This window comes from Hippocampus guttulatus, chromosome 11 (assembly GCF_054856545.1).
Source record: "Hippocampus guttulatus isolate MCC_2025c chromosome 11, RoL_Hgut_1.0, whole genome shotgun sequence".
In the NCBI taxonomy this organism is placed as follows: Eukaryota; Metazoa; Chordata; class Actinopteri; order Syngnathiformes; family Syngnathidae; genus Hippocampus; species Hippocampus guttulatus.
This window is the reverse complement of record NC_141271.1, coordinates 16,386,138-16,401,412: the sequence shown is the minus strand read 5'-3', so window position 1 is coordinate 16,401,412 and position 15,275 is coordinate 16,386,138. Positions and strand designations below refer to the sequence as shown.

The following is a 15,275-nucleotide window of genomic DNA, read 5'->3' as shown; positions in this document are numbered from 1 at the left end:
GCTACAGATCCCTGCGCACCAAATCCAGTAGACACTTAAACAGCTTCTTCCCTCTAGCCATTAACTCCTTAAACAGTCACTGACGTAGTCACTCTTCTTGTACTACAAATACTGCTACTGGTTACTCTAAAATGGTTCAATGATTTGTTGTTTACGATGATACTAATGCAGCGTGTTATACCGGAGACAAATTCCTTGTGTGTTCTACATACTTGGCCAATAAAGATGATTCTGATTCTGATGTTGCTTTTACTCTGTCATTTAAAATTTTAAAAAAAAAGAAAAAGAGCTAAGTCATGCGCGGTATCTGGGTCTATCTAAAAATGTCCACCTTTCAGCCTTCAAGAACGCCACTTGGAACTTGGGCTGTTTCACAAATGTTAACAAAAAAAAAGTTCATTTTAGACCATTTCTGGTGACGGAATTTGACCTATGTTATTTTATAAGGATTCCACTTTTTATTGTTTTAGTCTCTGTGATATTGTTGGGCAATATCGGAATTTTCACATTCCCATTTGATTATTTTCTTCTGTTTGATGCGTGGGCCCCGATGTAAGTAATGATAAAGTAAAAGATGCTCAGCTAATTGTTCGGAGGACTTCCATTTACATTTACTCGAGCCATATTACTGTATTCTCAAGTCGCAGTACTCTTACTTGAGTACCGGTACAATTTTTTTTTATCTCTGAGTAACTGACCCAATCTCTTCTCTGTTATATTTGCATCTGTGTATGCATTTCCTCGTCTGTCTCTTCATCTTTTTGATTGGCTTAATTACAGACTAAGTGCCAGCTTCCCACTCGGGAGCGGCGTAAAAACAAACTTACATAAAAAGAAGGCAGGCACACACACACACACACACACACACACACACACGCACGCACACACAGAGTCAAAAGTCTGTTCTCTTTGATGGTTTGCCTGCTGGTGATGTCTTTCATCGACTCTTCTTCCCGATACCTTGTTTGCTTCTCGTTAGATTGACCGGCCCACAATGTCTCCTTCTTGTCTGTGTTTATTTTGTCAGAGCCGTTAAGTGGAAAGCTTAATCTGCAGCCTGAACGGTATTTGTATTCCTTATTGGACCGTCCTGCAACGAAAACATTTTTGCCCTCTGTCTAGGAAAAAAAAATTAAATAAAATCAGACCATCATTTAAGAATGCATGAGGCACACTTCCTTGCAGATCTGACCTCAGAAGCGAGTGGGTGGATTTATGGTGAGGCGCTGACAAGAATACCTGCCTTTAGTCATGAATGACCTTCGAGTCAAGAGTAAACATGTTTCTTGAACAAATATGAGCACTGCGGGAGTGTTGCCTGTGGTTAAGTCAATCTGATAGATGATGGATGGCATGATGGATGCGAAGTCACGAGGGGGTCAGAGAATTCCTCCAAACTCAAGCCACCGACGAGCTATTCCAGCATCCTTTTTTTTTTTCAAGTTAACAAAAAGACTCGTGCCAACAGTTTGCCTACTCCTTCTCATCTAATGCTGCTTGTTCTCCTGAGACAAAAGGAGTCCATGATTTTTTTTTTTAAATGCCATCACCGAACTTGCAAGACAACATAGGAATCAGATGAGTAAAGCAACATGGCTCTCACTGGTGACTTCACACTCGCCAATTGCCCTCAATAAATCACGCGACGCTTGAGGCTCCACAGCTGCGGTTAACCCACTCGAAGCGCGCTCGCCTTGCACCAATAAACTGGTGACTCAGGATCTTCTGCATACTGTCACTGTTTGTTGTTGTCCCCCCCCCTCATGCGGCAACTGTCTGCTTTTTATTTATTTGCGTGATGGCATGAAAAGTGGACAGTGTGAACAAACGCAATGCAGGACAGCAGTGTTGCCGCATCATTTGAATCAGATAGTCTTTTTTTTTTTCAATTGACAAGAACATGAATAGCAAACGCACTCGCAAATGAATCCCAAGAGAAATAACCCCCCTGATGAAGTGGCGTGATGTCATCTTCATGTCAGTTGAGGGATTCGTTGTTTTTAGTGGATAGCTCTACTTTACGAACGGCAAAAGGAGAGATGGAATCCTTTGAATGCAGTTTCATTGAAAGGACGTCGGCACCGCAGCACGTTCGAGAACATAACTTCTTCTTCCGGCTACTAAAAGACTTCCTGTTTTCTTCAGCCAATCAGACGCTCTCAAAATAAACATGTTTCAGAAATGATTAAAGAGAATATAATCTAGGTAACTTTAACATCAAAGACAATACTGTAATGTTCCAACATAAAATGATAATAATTGACAATTTAACAAAAGCTTACATTAATTATTCATGGAACGGTGGAACTTTGAACCGTTCAGTCACAAACGCTGACTTTCCTTTTTCATCCTTAGAATACTTTTCTCATCTAAGAGTTTAAAAAAAAGAAAAAAAACATCTTGATGATGTTAATTTTGTGTTGTAGCCATGTTGTATTGAGCAAGCTGGTGGTATCGTGGAAGAAAGAGAAAATGAATATGGGATGCGTGAATAGATGATTGAACTAACGGCAGACTATTTAAATTTAAAAAAAACAGTACTGCTGGCTAGCACTTCTGCATCACAGTCAGGGCCAGGGTTCGAAGCTGTATCATATTTTCTTTTTCTGTCCGTGCTTGATTCCAAATTGCCCGTAGATGTGAGTGTGCACTGAAAAAAAAATGTGTTGAATAAAATCATCTCAATCAGGATACATTTTTTGAAGTAGACTATACATATAATTTCAAAAAAAAAAATATCTGGATGCAGATGATTTTATTCAGTGCAACCACTTGACAAAATACAACGGAGTAAATTCAACAATAGATTTTGCAATAGCTGCCCTGCAACTGACTGAACGGATGAATGAGAACCATCTTCTGTCAGACGTGACTTAAAATAATCGAGCGTATTCTGCATATCAATGGAGCGTATGGGATGAGTTGTAGTACCCGTAGCGCTGGCATTGAAAAAGCAAACAGTTGTCTTGAATTAAAAACAAATGAGCGGAATTCAAGTTACTTCCGCGTATAATGCTGATGAATGTACTTCATTGAATTCTGTTTCGGGGGTGTGATGAATGAACAAATGGGCCTCTGGAGCTCGACAATTTTCACTGTGGTTAGGCGTGCGTTTTGGAGGAGAATCAGCTCTGACAGTTCAACATAAATCACCTCCCGACTTTAACAGGGAAACACACGGATCCACTAAACGGTGTTAGGATATGGATTTGGTGTAAAGTAACAAGGTGGTGAATGGCCAAACGGGGCATGTATTCAATTCAGTCAAGAGTGATGAGGATGAAAACTTCATGCTGGGTTTTTTTTTTTCAATGCCAGTACCCCTTTAATCCTCAAAAGTCATATTTGCAGCTTTTGAAGATTACATCTCCGTCCTCCTGTGCCTTCCTCTTTTAGCCTTTCTACCTGTGAACATGAAAGACTTGATGGCAACAGAGGCCGCTTGGGGGGCTTGCGAGCAATGGGAGGGGCAATGGCGAAATGTGTGTTTGTGTGTGTGGATGAGACAGATAGATTTCCACCTTCAGCAGCTGCAGTTCAAAGTCAGCCAGCAGACATCAGAAGCTCGGCAGGACCCGGCTTGTCCCCACCGGGGCCGAGCTGCCTGTCTGCGGGCAGGACTTTCCCTGAGGGCCCCCGGGACAGTCAGGCGGCACCATGAAAACAATTATGCAGACAGGCGGAAGGTGTGCCCGCTCACAACCGCACACATAGCCCCAAAAGTACTTTGGCGTCCACGAGCACTCTCCCGTGGGATGGTGTTACTAATTAAGTGCTATTGAAATAAGTTGATAGCGAGGCCACTCAGGACAACATAAAGGCGGCCTTGTTAGCAGAGCATAACGGATGATCAAGGCTATGATGAAGCCAACTAATGTTTTTGTAACTTGGGGCTGAAAGCTTTGCACCAACATGCAGCTTGGATGCATAACAACGCCGTTTCTTTAGGGATGTTCCTTTCATGCATGCAAATAAAGCAACCTCTCTGCAATGTTATGCACTTGGCAGCCAAACTTTACATCTGCATTACATGTGTTTGGCTAGCCCGGCACCGTCCAGTCAAATACACACCATGTGACTTTATTGAAGGAAGGTTTCACGAATCAGAACTAAACAGACAAACGTGACAGGGATTTATTTGCAATCCCACAATCCTTGTCATCCTCAAACGTAAAATGTAAACTAAGCAACAATGAAGCCTGCTTAGGAATTTCCCAAAGTCTTGCAGAAATATGTACCGGCATTCCACCGCTGCTCAGAGGTCTTACCTGCAGTCTTCTCCAGAGGTAAGTGCGGGTGGTGGGGGCCACAACGGTCTGCTCTCTCCAAAGATGTTGCACTGTTGGTTCAGCTGTCAGTCCTGGTCCACCTTGTGCAGGATCAACCTGTGATTAGCATCACTACTGGACTTCCTGACTGTGAAAGTCTCACTCCAAGCAGCTAAACGTGAGTCTCTGCGTCCACTTTTTAGTGTGCATGTTGAGCGTGTCTGCAGGCTCCTCCTTAATGGGGGAGGTGGGGGGGGGGGGGGTTGGGTTCTCCGCCCTGAGACAGAGAAGAGCAGGTAAACTCCTGGCATGGAATGTACGTGGCTCCAGGTCCTGACTCGACTGTGCCCTCTAGTGGCCGTAAATAGGTAGCAGGAATAACGACGACAAGTTTGGAAATCTTTGAAGCATGTTTTCAATATCGTTGATTTCCATCTTAAGGTCAATGTACTACTGTGCTCTTTGTCATAACATAATCATGCCCATGAGTAGAACAACGATATTACACTATAGAACGACAGTCAAGTAATGTTCCACTTTTAATGCCACTTTTGGCCTACTAGTCGACAAAAACATTATTCGTAAATGATTTTGTTGAACTTGGTACCACTATTAGGCGCAACCATTAGCCTCCTTCACCCTACTGGTACCACGAAATTACCCCGAATAGTGTCTTTACCTCACATACCAGGACATGGATAGTAAAACTGACCAAATGGCTTTCCGTAGACCCGGACTTTGTTCCGACTACAGATGCTAATTCGAAGTCAAATTAGTGTCACATACCAAATAAGTCACCGCGGCTGTTTAATATACACACAAATACATTAACAATATAAATAGAGCATTACTGGCTCTCGCTTGACGTTCTTTGCCGTGTGAAATAAAGACTCAGTGTAAAGAAACTCAACTATGAATTAGCCTTGCGTGCCTCTGCGTGTGGTGTAGACCATTTGTTGCGTGAAAAGGACCGAACCTTGGTCTTGATCTCCCTTCCTTCCTCTCCGCCGCTTCTCTGCCACAGGAAGAAAGATATAAAAGAGTTGCTTTGAAAACTAAAGGGAGACCTGTAATTACTTGACGCTCTCCGTTCTCCTTGTGTTTCTCTCTCTCTGACCATATTCTTGTCTCCTTGCTTCTCATCTTCACTCGTTGGTGGTCATCCACTTCTTCTTCCTCCACCTGCTCTATTCCTCTTTCAGTCGACATCCCCGTCTGACTAAATCTGCAAAACTTGTCATTATTGTTGCGCCGGGGGGCCTTCAGATAGGGGGGAAAAGAGGAGGAGAGGGGAAGAGATGAGATAAAATGATAAAATGAGATGAGAGGTTAAATACAGGATGAGGAAATGATCAACTTGAAGTGTAATGCGATACAACGAAAACATCAAATGTACACCGCCACAAGTCTGTATTCCGTATGATGGATGGTGTCAGAGATAAATAAGCCACAGCGCCACATAAAACGATTAAATGTGATGAGATAAGCAATGTTTATTGGGCATTTTAACATGCAGTCAGACAGAATAAACAACGATGAAGCCATAGATTGATGAAAATGCCACATATAAATAAATGAAGGATGGAAGGTTTGACTAAAATTCCTCAATCGACCATTTGGAAAACAAGAAATTAAAAAAACGAATAACTAATGGAATAAAGGAAGCGTGCCAAATGTTCTGAACTCCATGCCGGTGTTGTATAATAATAATAATAATAATAGATTTTATTTATAAGCGCCTTTCAAGTTGAGCGGAATTGTGTCACAGTGGAGCTCATGTTGAATTTTTATCATCTTAACAAACTTGGAAGCCAATGTGGTGAGGTCATCAAAATAAGGAACCCAAGGCAGAACGTGTTACCCATCCTTCCCTCCATTTATCCATACTACTCGTATCCACGGTCAAACATTCTCATCTTTCAATCAGAATTAAAAATAAATAAAGACATCCATAAAACTTATCTTGACTCTCTTTGACATTTTAGCACCCGCTGGCCTCCCTCGTTCTCGCACGTTCACAAAGTGCTCCGTAAACAAGGAAGAAAGACATGGTTTCCATGGTGACGGCCGCGTCAGCTAACCTACTTTTGCATGAGCTGACCGAGTCCGTTGGTTGATGAGGGGAACGGTGATGCGACGCGCATGTGGCTGGCTTTCCGTGTAAATCATATTTGACATAGAAGCACAGTCGATTGTTTTCGTGATGCTTATTGGGAGTATGAGAAAAGAAGAGATTGCAAATAACGATTGAGTCAGGTGGGGGTTGCATTTGCGTCACTTCCGTAAGTGATGCGGCGCAAGAAATAGTGATCTGGATTTTTCATGGCGCTTGTTTATTGGAACGGTGAAACAAAGTGGGGAAAAAAGTTGAACAACGTTATCTCAGCTGGTTATTTCCACTTCACCAGATGAAAATATATATATTTCTTTCAATTGGGTCAGAGGTCAACTTTACACAGATCTAATTGGTTGGCTCAGTTATTTGCCATGTTGTGAAAACTCTGCGATGGGTTGTTATGTCATCATTTTCGGATCGATCCGCGATGTCATTGATCGGATCTGCAAACAAATCCTGTTTACTCCAAGGACATTCTTTGCTGCCTTTTCCAATATTCTTTTTTCCCTCTCTCGTCAATTCCACACATTTTCCCAAACATTTTAACAAGTGTGTTTCGGCAGCCGTTCGTAGTTTGCTTTCGTGAAGGCGCGTTGCTTTTGTGTCGTATAATTTTACCTTGACATCTTCTACCTGGCACACATATTCACCCGTCAACTTTTACATCAGCTCTCTACCCTGAGCTTTGCACCGTGGGAGGCAATTAGCCCCGTTGACCTTCACCGTGCAAAAAGTCGCAAACTGACACACAAGGACGAGCACATGCACTGCTGATCCCTCCGGCGCTGGAAGATTGCAAGAGTGGAGCAGGCCTGGACTGGTGGACAGGCAACGTAGGCCGACGTTCACAGCTGACAACTACATGTGGCTGCCAATATTGTGTTAACAGAGGACAGGATTTTTAGCAACACACACACACACACACACACACACACACACACCAAAGAGTGGATTACAATGTAGGCAATATCAAGGCGTGCCAGGGAATTGGGACCCCATAAAATATTACTTAAAAAAAATATAAATGATTTATTACCCCCCTGATGAGCCTTCAGAACTGTCACTGATTTTATCCCCCTTTGTGGCACTTCTGTCAATATCTGTTCATTTTCTTTAATTAATCGAAATCGTTCTTGAACGTTCCAATATTCCACGATGATACTTGTTTATCACTCGCTACGGTCATCAGACCTTTTGGAATAAACATAACAAATTTGATATTTTACCGCTAGGTGGCAATAAAAGCCAATTTATTGTTGTTGTTTTTTGAGGAGAAAACAAGTTAGGGAGTTGCTCCTCTGCGCAGGTAGATAAGATGCGGACATTTGAAGGAGCGCACATAAGTGTGGTCAACTCTTACAGGCCAAAACGTGATATTTGATACGAATAAAATCCAACGAAGGATCTGTATTAAAGGCAGGTAAAATGCTCAAAACATTGCGCAGATTTACAGAACCGTGAAGTCAACCCACAATGAGAAACACACGAAAAAATGTGTTTTTGTACAGGCTACTGTTAGATTAGATTGTAATCTAATGTGGTCATGACGCCCTTTGTGATACAGACACGGACTACCTTTAGGGGTTTTAAATCGTTCTTGCCCCTTTTGCCCATATTGAAATAGGTGAGCTACTTTTTTTTTTGCCCTCGCGCACCCATATGATGCCTTATTGTTGCGATGACTTCACTCGTCCCGCGTTTTAGTCCTCGAGCCCGTGTTGATTGACAACTTGTCTCGTCTCGACGTTCTTCATCAATTCGGCTGTGCGCACGCGCCGCGATCGCGATAAGTGATGATGATGATGACGAGGGTGAGGATGGCGATGGGAGCGTGACCTCAGCGCCTCCAGCGCAGCCGTGGGAGACGCGATCGCTCACACCCGGACACGAGGGGTAGGGGTGAGGGGGGGGGGGCGGACACACGGCGAGGGGAGGCACACAGACACACTGGAGACGACCCGGGGGAGGAAAGTGCACGACGACGCGCGCGGGGCGTCCCTCGACCGCTTCCCGTCTGCTCGCCTCCCAGAATGTTCCGTGCTCGCGGTCCGTTCCTCCGCCGCGAGAACCAGCAGCCGCCGCCGCCGCCGACGCCGCGTCTCCACGGAGCCTGAAGCCCAAATGATCACCCTCTCCGCCGACATGGACGAGTCTTCGTCGTTGCTGGATCTCTTGGAGTGCTCGGTGTGCCTGGAGCGCCTGGACACCACGGCCAAGGTGCTGCCGTGTCAGCACACCTTCTGCCGCCGCTGCCTGGAGAACATCGTCAGTTCCCGGAACGAGCTGCGTTGCCCGGAGTGTCGCATCCTGGTGGACTGCGGAGTGGACGACCTCCCGGCGAACATCCTGCTCGTTCGCCTCCTGGACGGTATTAAACAGCGGCCTCAGCGAGGCGGCGCGGGCAGGCAGCCCGTGGCCGGGGGCTCGCTGCAGGGCTGTGCAGCCGGGATATCGGCGTCTCCCCCGGGCAGCGCCGCCAGAGAGCTGCCCGTCGCTACCCGGAGCTCTCCTGTTAAGGTTAGCTTCTCTCCTCACTTTTTTCCTTTGCACTTTTCCAATTCATCGCATCTCACACTTCCTTGGTACTTGTTTCCATTCTGATCTGACAAGAACGATGTCACTGTCGCTGCAGCTGCAGTGCATCACTGGCAAACATCAGACGCAGCGTGCAAATATTCTTTCAAGATGTCCTGATTACGTCTGTTTGTCGCTACAAACCGAGGATGAGTTGATTGCTGTGCTTTTTTTTTTTTTAAAAAGAAGTGCGTGCTCACATCTTGCATCACAGATTGTGCGATGATGGTGATGCATCGCAAACTTACCTGGCAACACGACGCTCTGTTACATACAAGCAGCAGGAGATTTTGTTGTCACGCTGTATCTTTGATCTCACTTTGACATAGATGGACTTTGGAGTGTCAATCTGTGCTTTATGCTCCTTTTAAAATTCACTTTCATGGCCACAGTGGGTGACCAAATCCAGTGGATGTCTGCAATGTATCCAAGGCATTGTTTTACAACATAACGCAGAGCAGTTATAGTTAAATCACGTGTGTCCGAGAAAGTGCGAGGTGTTCGATATTCCATATACAGTCGAACCTCTTTTTAACGTACCTCGTCTACGTTTTCACCGCTATAGCGTTCACATTTCAAAGTACAGTAAATATTCCCATCCGCGGAATCCTATGAAAAGGAATATCCTTCACCCGTAATAAAAATCTATGCATTAACATTATGACTACGATATTACATGCTACCGGAATTTACGTAAGCGGAAATTCCACTAGCCGTAACCCGGATGGAGGCGTAATGCCGCGGGAGCTTAAATGATATTTCCCAAATGTGGAATTTCTGTTATCAGGACAGATTGGACAGCGTAAACACGAGTCCGCACTAGAGAATATTTACTGAAATTCATTTTCCATTTGCCAATTTTTAATTGCAACGAACATCTTTAGAACGTAAACTTTATAATCACGACCGGATTTAAAATAGGGAAAAGGACGTCATTACAAGGAACAGTGGGAAGCTAACTGCCACCGAGACCTGGCTTATGAACAAAATGTACAGCCGGGATTCCCCTCCGTTGCTTCCATACTGATCGACTCGTACTTTGTTGTACTTCCGGAGGCACGGCGCCGTCCTCATGTGTGGTCAACGGAAGCAAAATCCGCTGTGTGTGAATGCTGAAATCGTTTCTCACTTTCGAAAGGGAGTCCTACCCAGACGAAGTTCAGGTCAGACTACGAATTGGCAAAGTCAACCATTTCGACCATCATCCGTGGTGGGAACAAAATCATGCCAGATGTCGAGGCCAACCGATTCAAAGATGATCGTAAACGGATTCGGGGTAAAAATCCGTCTTTCTTCAAATACACGTTTTTGTAATTGACATGTGCTGTATATACTGTCGCACACGTTCGTGTTTCTAACACCTATAAATGTTCAGACTGTGTTATACATCGTAGTTGGCGGCCATTTTATTGAAAACGGTTACAACGAACTACCAACATAACGTGCAGATTCCTGATGTCTATCAAGGGTGGCACCAAGACAATTGTTTGTGTTTTAGACCAGACTCGGAAGTGAACTCAGGAGAGCAGAAAATCACTGTCTTGTTTTGAGCTACGTACACCAAGGTGGAGTCTCAGGATGGCCATTTAATGGTCCCCGCAGATGAAGCTGTCAGAGTTTAATTTCGAGCATGTGCTTATGAACGCATTTTTTTCTGAACTCCAGTTCATAAACGCTACTCCGACCGGTTGGCTTCTAATAAACTCAGGAAATATTTGTTGCCCCTGGTTAGTTTTAGTGTCACGTTTGTCATCTACCTCAACTTGACTAAACCTCTAACATTATGCAAATAATTTTTCCCGTCCTACAAATTTTAAACGTCTTTAAAAATAGTATAACACACTCGAACATAATAAAAGACTCATTTTTTTTTTTTTCAAGGATTGCTTTGTGCCCGTTCTCTAAGGCAAAGCGTGCTCCCAACAAACCGTTTGGTCACTTCCAGTTGAAGTTTACTGCAAAAGGGACACAAAAACCAACAGAGAATCAAACTTAGTGGAATTAAAAACAAAGATATTTAATGATACTTATCATTGGTCTCACGAAAATCCAAAGATATGATGTGAAATGTCATAAACGGGCTAACAGAAAGTAGGAAAAATGTTACGCTAATAGTAAACTTTCAAACAACTATATATATATATATACATAATTTTAAAAAATTCAGGCACTAAACGTTTGAACGTTAAAATCGAAATGAATGACATTTATGGCAACAAAATTAATTAGCACAACAAAGTTAGCAACGTGTTTGTTCCAAAGCAAATTGCTGAGTTGCTTTTATTTCCATCCTTAAACTGACTGGACCAAGGGACAATTCGGGGGGGGGGGGGGGGGGGTTGGAAAGCAGGAAAGCCAATTTTTACAACAGCAAAACCTGAAATAGTTTCTTCAATTGCCCAACTTAAGATGTTATCAGTTTGTTGCCTTGAAATTTTGAGTTCACCAAACATTCTTTTTTTTTTTTTTCCAGTGTACTTGAACACTCAAGGAGCAGCGACAAATAGAAACAGAGTACGCAAGAGCACTCACACGCTCTCTCTTTCCAATCAGACTTATCTTGCAAGCTGGCCATTGATTGATGCGGCGCAGTGATTCGGAGCGATGAAGTGAGCAGTCAGTGGTCATTTGGCGATGAAATGCAATTCAAACCTTGGGTGACATTCCGTTCACACTTAACACCCCCATTTCCATTCATTCAATAATCCGAACCTTCGGGACAGCAGCTGCGTGTAACTGGAAGTAAAGATATTTGCTGACTTAATGGTGTGAGACGCGACTCCTGGGGCCACGGTGCACAAAGTAGGTTTTAATTGGCGGGGGGGGGAAAAAAACGCGAAATTTAACGAGTGGCCGAGCGAATCGATAAATCAATCGGTTCCCCGCCACTAAGGCCCACGCGGTAACGGACACGCATTGCACGGAGTTGTGAGCAGCCTGGGTTTGCTCAAGGCCTGCACAGGTGGGTCCTGTGGCAGACACAATGAACGTGATGACTGGCAGGTGTGTCGGTGAGACAGGTGCAATGATTGGGGACACGCCCAGCCCAGATTGAATTAAGGGGACGGTAACCAAAAACAACAGAGGGAGGGGCCACACAGTGGAACACTGAGGACAGACAATGCAGTCGAACAGCACTGAGACCACACGCACGCACGCACACACACACGCACGCGCGCGCACACGCACACACACACACACACACACACACACACACACGCATGAGCCAATACTATCCATAATGCCCCTGTAGCCACTTTACCCAAGGTATCCTCTAGGCCCCCCCCCCCCCCCCCCCCCCCGGAGATAATAGTGCGAATGAATCTCCTCCGCAGAGTACAGAGGCCGATGTGCGCCCCCCCCCCCCCTCTCAACCCCGCCTGCTCATAAAGAACACGGGGCCTCGCAAAGAGACTAAAATCCGACACGACACTCATACGCGCTATTATCGAGGGTGTCAAATGGGTGAAACAGGAACGCTACTTTGAGTGGCGGGGAGTGTAAATAAGGTGTTGCTATGGAACGCTGAAAGAAGGCAGAAGTGCTGAGTGTGCAGTAAGACCAGCGTTTTGAATGCTGTTTGGGCTTTGTCCAATCGGACTTTGTCAAGATTGATGAATTCCTCGCTCGCTTGAAAACATGGGCGAGGGCGCCGCTGAAAGAAAAAGGCCTTTTGCTGTGTCTGCTACATTTTAAAATAAGAAATAAAGCGACTTTTGGCTACACATCAACCCATATAACTTACGGTCTTGACTAAAATGCATGTGAGAGGTCACTTTCTTCTTTTTTTAGCAGAGCTCTGAGGCTTCGCTGCACCGCTGTGTGTATGTATGTGTGTGTGTAGCTACTTGGGGTGGATTTTTAGCGTGAACATTTTTCTTTTTCTGCTCTTCCAACTAGTAAAACCAGTAAATTAATATCCGAACTCATTATTATGTTGATTTTACGTTAAATGTGTCTCAGTAGGCCAGGTGGTCCAGTGGTTAGCGCGTCGACCTCACAGTGCAGAGGTTGTGGGTTCGATCCCGGCTCTGGCCTCCCTGCGTGGAGTTTGCATGTTGCGTGGGTTTTCTCCGGGTACTCCCACATTCCAAAGACATGCATTGCAGGCTGATTGAACACTCAAAATTGTCTCTAGGTGTGAGTGTGAGCGCGGATGTTTGTTCGTCTCTGTGTGCCCCGTGATTGGCTGGCAACCGGTTCAGGGTGTCCCCGTCCTACCGCACAAAGACAGCTGGGATAGCCTCCAGCGCCCCCCCACGACCCTTGTGAGGATAAATCGGATCAGAAAATGGGTGGATGATTCTCCCTTTGTGCCAAATTGAATCAACGCCACCCATCCCATGTCAAAAGGGGAAGAATACCTTCCCCCATGTGAACTTTCTCTTCATAATGCATTTTTATTTTTACCTGGGGACATTTCGACCTAATTCAAGTTAGTGTCACCTCACATGGATCCCCCATCATTGCCACTTTCCTCTATCCCGCGGATCTGCAAGCTGGACAGGTAATGGATTGATGGATGTCGGCAAGGTGGTGGCCAAGGGCAGTTGAGAGCTTGATATGTACAATGAATGTGCGTTGCTTTGTTTGTTTGTGTGTGAGTGTGCAAACCGTGCATGCGTGTGCACGTCATGGGCGAGGAAGCCTAAACAAGCTTTGGAGTTTCACTGTGATTCCCACGGGGTATAGGAATGGAATCTCATCAACTCCAACCCCCTGTCAAACAAGTTCGCACGTACACATGTAGACAATAGGTTAAAGGTCAACCCCCTCACTTGGGGACCAATTGTTGTCATGAAAATGAGGGTGAGATGTCAGTGGTCACCCCCGCATTTCTCCCGGTGGCATTTAAAATGCCATCAATGAGTGTACAGTAAACGAGTCGATGTGTCGGATGTGTTGCGTTTAAATACGATCATTTCAATTTTTCAACGTAGTAGGCACTCCTTAGACAGCCGTCGTCAGACTCTTGAATAAGTTGGACTGATCAAGAGCAAACACCGTCTGCTACATTTCTTTCGGTGGTTTTAAAGTCAGGCAACACGCTTTTGGTGAAATCAGTGAACTGACACGCCATGTTCGTTTAAACGTCTTCTGCGACGTGCAATGGACAATTGTTTGAGCTCAACGGTGTGATTTGAATGGCGATTATAATACAGGAAAGACGTCGTAACTTCACTTGACAGTTTTTGACAGTGTATAATTTTCTCCACGTCATGACGCAGAAGTTGCAAAGTGTGCCAGTTGGTCCGAAAATGATTTTGTCATTTGCCTCATCAGTATAAAATCATGTACCTTAATTCCTGAAATAGCGCAACGAGGGTATTTATTACTCAACTGCAGAGAGTAGCAGATGTACACAGTACACAGTGACCAACAACCATCTGCGCTCACACTCACACCTAGGGACAATTTGGAGTGTTCAATCAGCCTGCCATTCATGTTTTTGGAATGTGGGAGGAAACCTGAATACCCGGAGAAAAGCCACGCAGGCCCAGGGAGAACTCAAGAAGCCACTGTGTTTTGTGCACGCACTGATGGATGTCTTCCAGTCATGCCGGGCTGCACAAAGTTGAGCTGTTCTCCTCAGGGGAAGAAGCCTTTTTTGTGGCAGGACTGGAGTCTCCCGAAGTCAGCGCAGGTGTGTGTCTGCTGTGCTTTCCACGTCAATGCGTTTTCAGCTCCTTCCTGTTGTGTTGCCAAAAAAGACCTCTCCCATGTTCTCCTCGTCCTCCTCAACTTTCTCTCTTAATGGGGAGATGTTGAAATGCGCCCCGCCAACCACTTTAAAACCGGGCAGGAACCAGAAACTTGGCGCGAGTCGTGACGAAAGAAATGACTGCACACACACACACATGCACACTCACGCACCATCATTTGAAGAGCAGTGGGATACATGGCAAAGAATACAGGTCTCTCTTTTCGTCGACCCGCTCTTCACTCCCACGGCTCTCCAATTCAATCCGTCACCACCAGTGTGCTTTTGCTCTTTGTGAAATCTGTCGTCTCCGTATACCCCCCCCCCCCCCCCCCTCCACATTTCGCCCGTGGGACCGATTGAACTTTCCATGGTTGTTCATTTTGGTTTCACAAAACCTTTTTTATTTTTTATTTTCCCCTCTTCGCGATTCGCGACAAGTTCCTCGCCAAAGTGAGTCAATTGAGGCTCCTTCTGAATGTAACCGTCGCGACATGAATTTGTATGGATATAAAAGATGGAATATGAACAATGCATCAAATCGTTCATATTTATGCTGCAAGCTGTCCTTTGAACACTGTTTAATATATATTTTTTAGGAGTGGGTGGTGGAGGG

The 15,275-nt window shown here is 44.9% G+C and overlaps 2 protein-coding genes across 4 annotated transcripts in view; one reads left to right on the top strand and one right to left on the bottom strand.

Annotated features, from left to right (window-relative positions):
- Nucleotides 1–8,348, bottom strand: part of edar (ectodysplasin A receptor) — a 32,168-nt gene extending 23,820 nt beyond the window's left edge. Inside the window, exons 1-3 of one of the 3 annotated variants that reach the window (XM_086123526.1) lie at nucleotides 5,386–8,348; nucleotides 5,245–5,283; nucleotides 4,269–4,369 (exon numbers count right to left, since the gene is read on the bottom strand). The gene's annotated coding sequence lies outside the window, so the exon portion shown is untranslated. Of the gene's footprint in view, nucleotides 1–4,268; nucleotides 4,492–5,244 lie in introns of those variants that run through there. The other 2 variants (XM_086123524.1, XM_086123525.1) reach the window with 2 other exon arrangements.
- A 157-nt stretch (nucleotides 8,349–8,505) lies between these two features.
- Nucleotides 8,506–15,275, top strand: part of LOC147198348 (E3 ubiquitin-protein ligase SH3RF3-like) — a 63,958-nt gene continuing 57,188 nt past the window's right edge. The window contains exon 1 of the mRNA XM_086123523.1: nucleotides 8,506–8,901. Within this exon, the coding sequence (XP_085979649.1) occupies nucleotides 8,506–8,901 (396 nt within the window). The remainder of the gene's footprint in view (nucleotides 8,902–15,275) is intronic.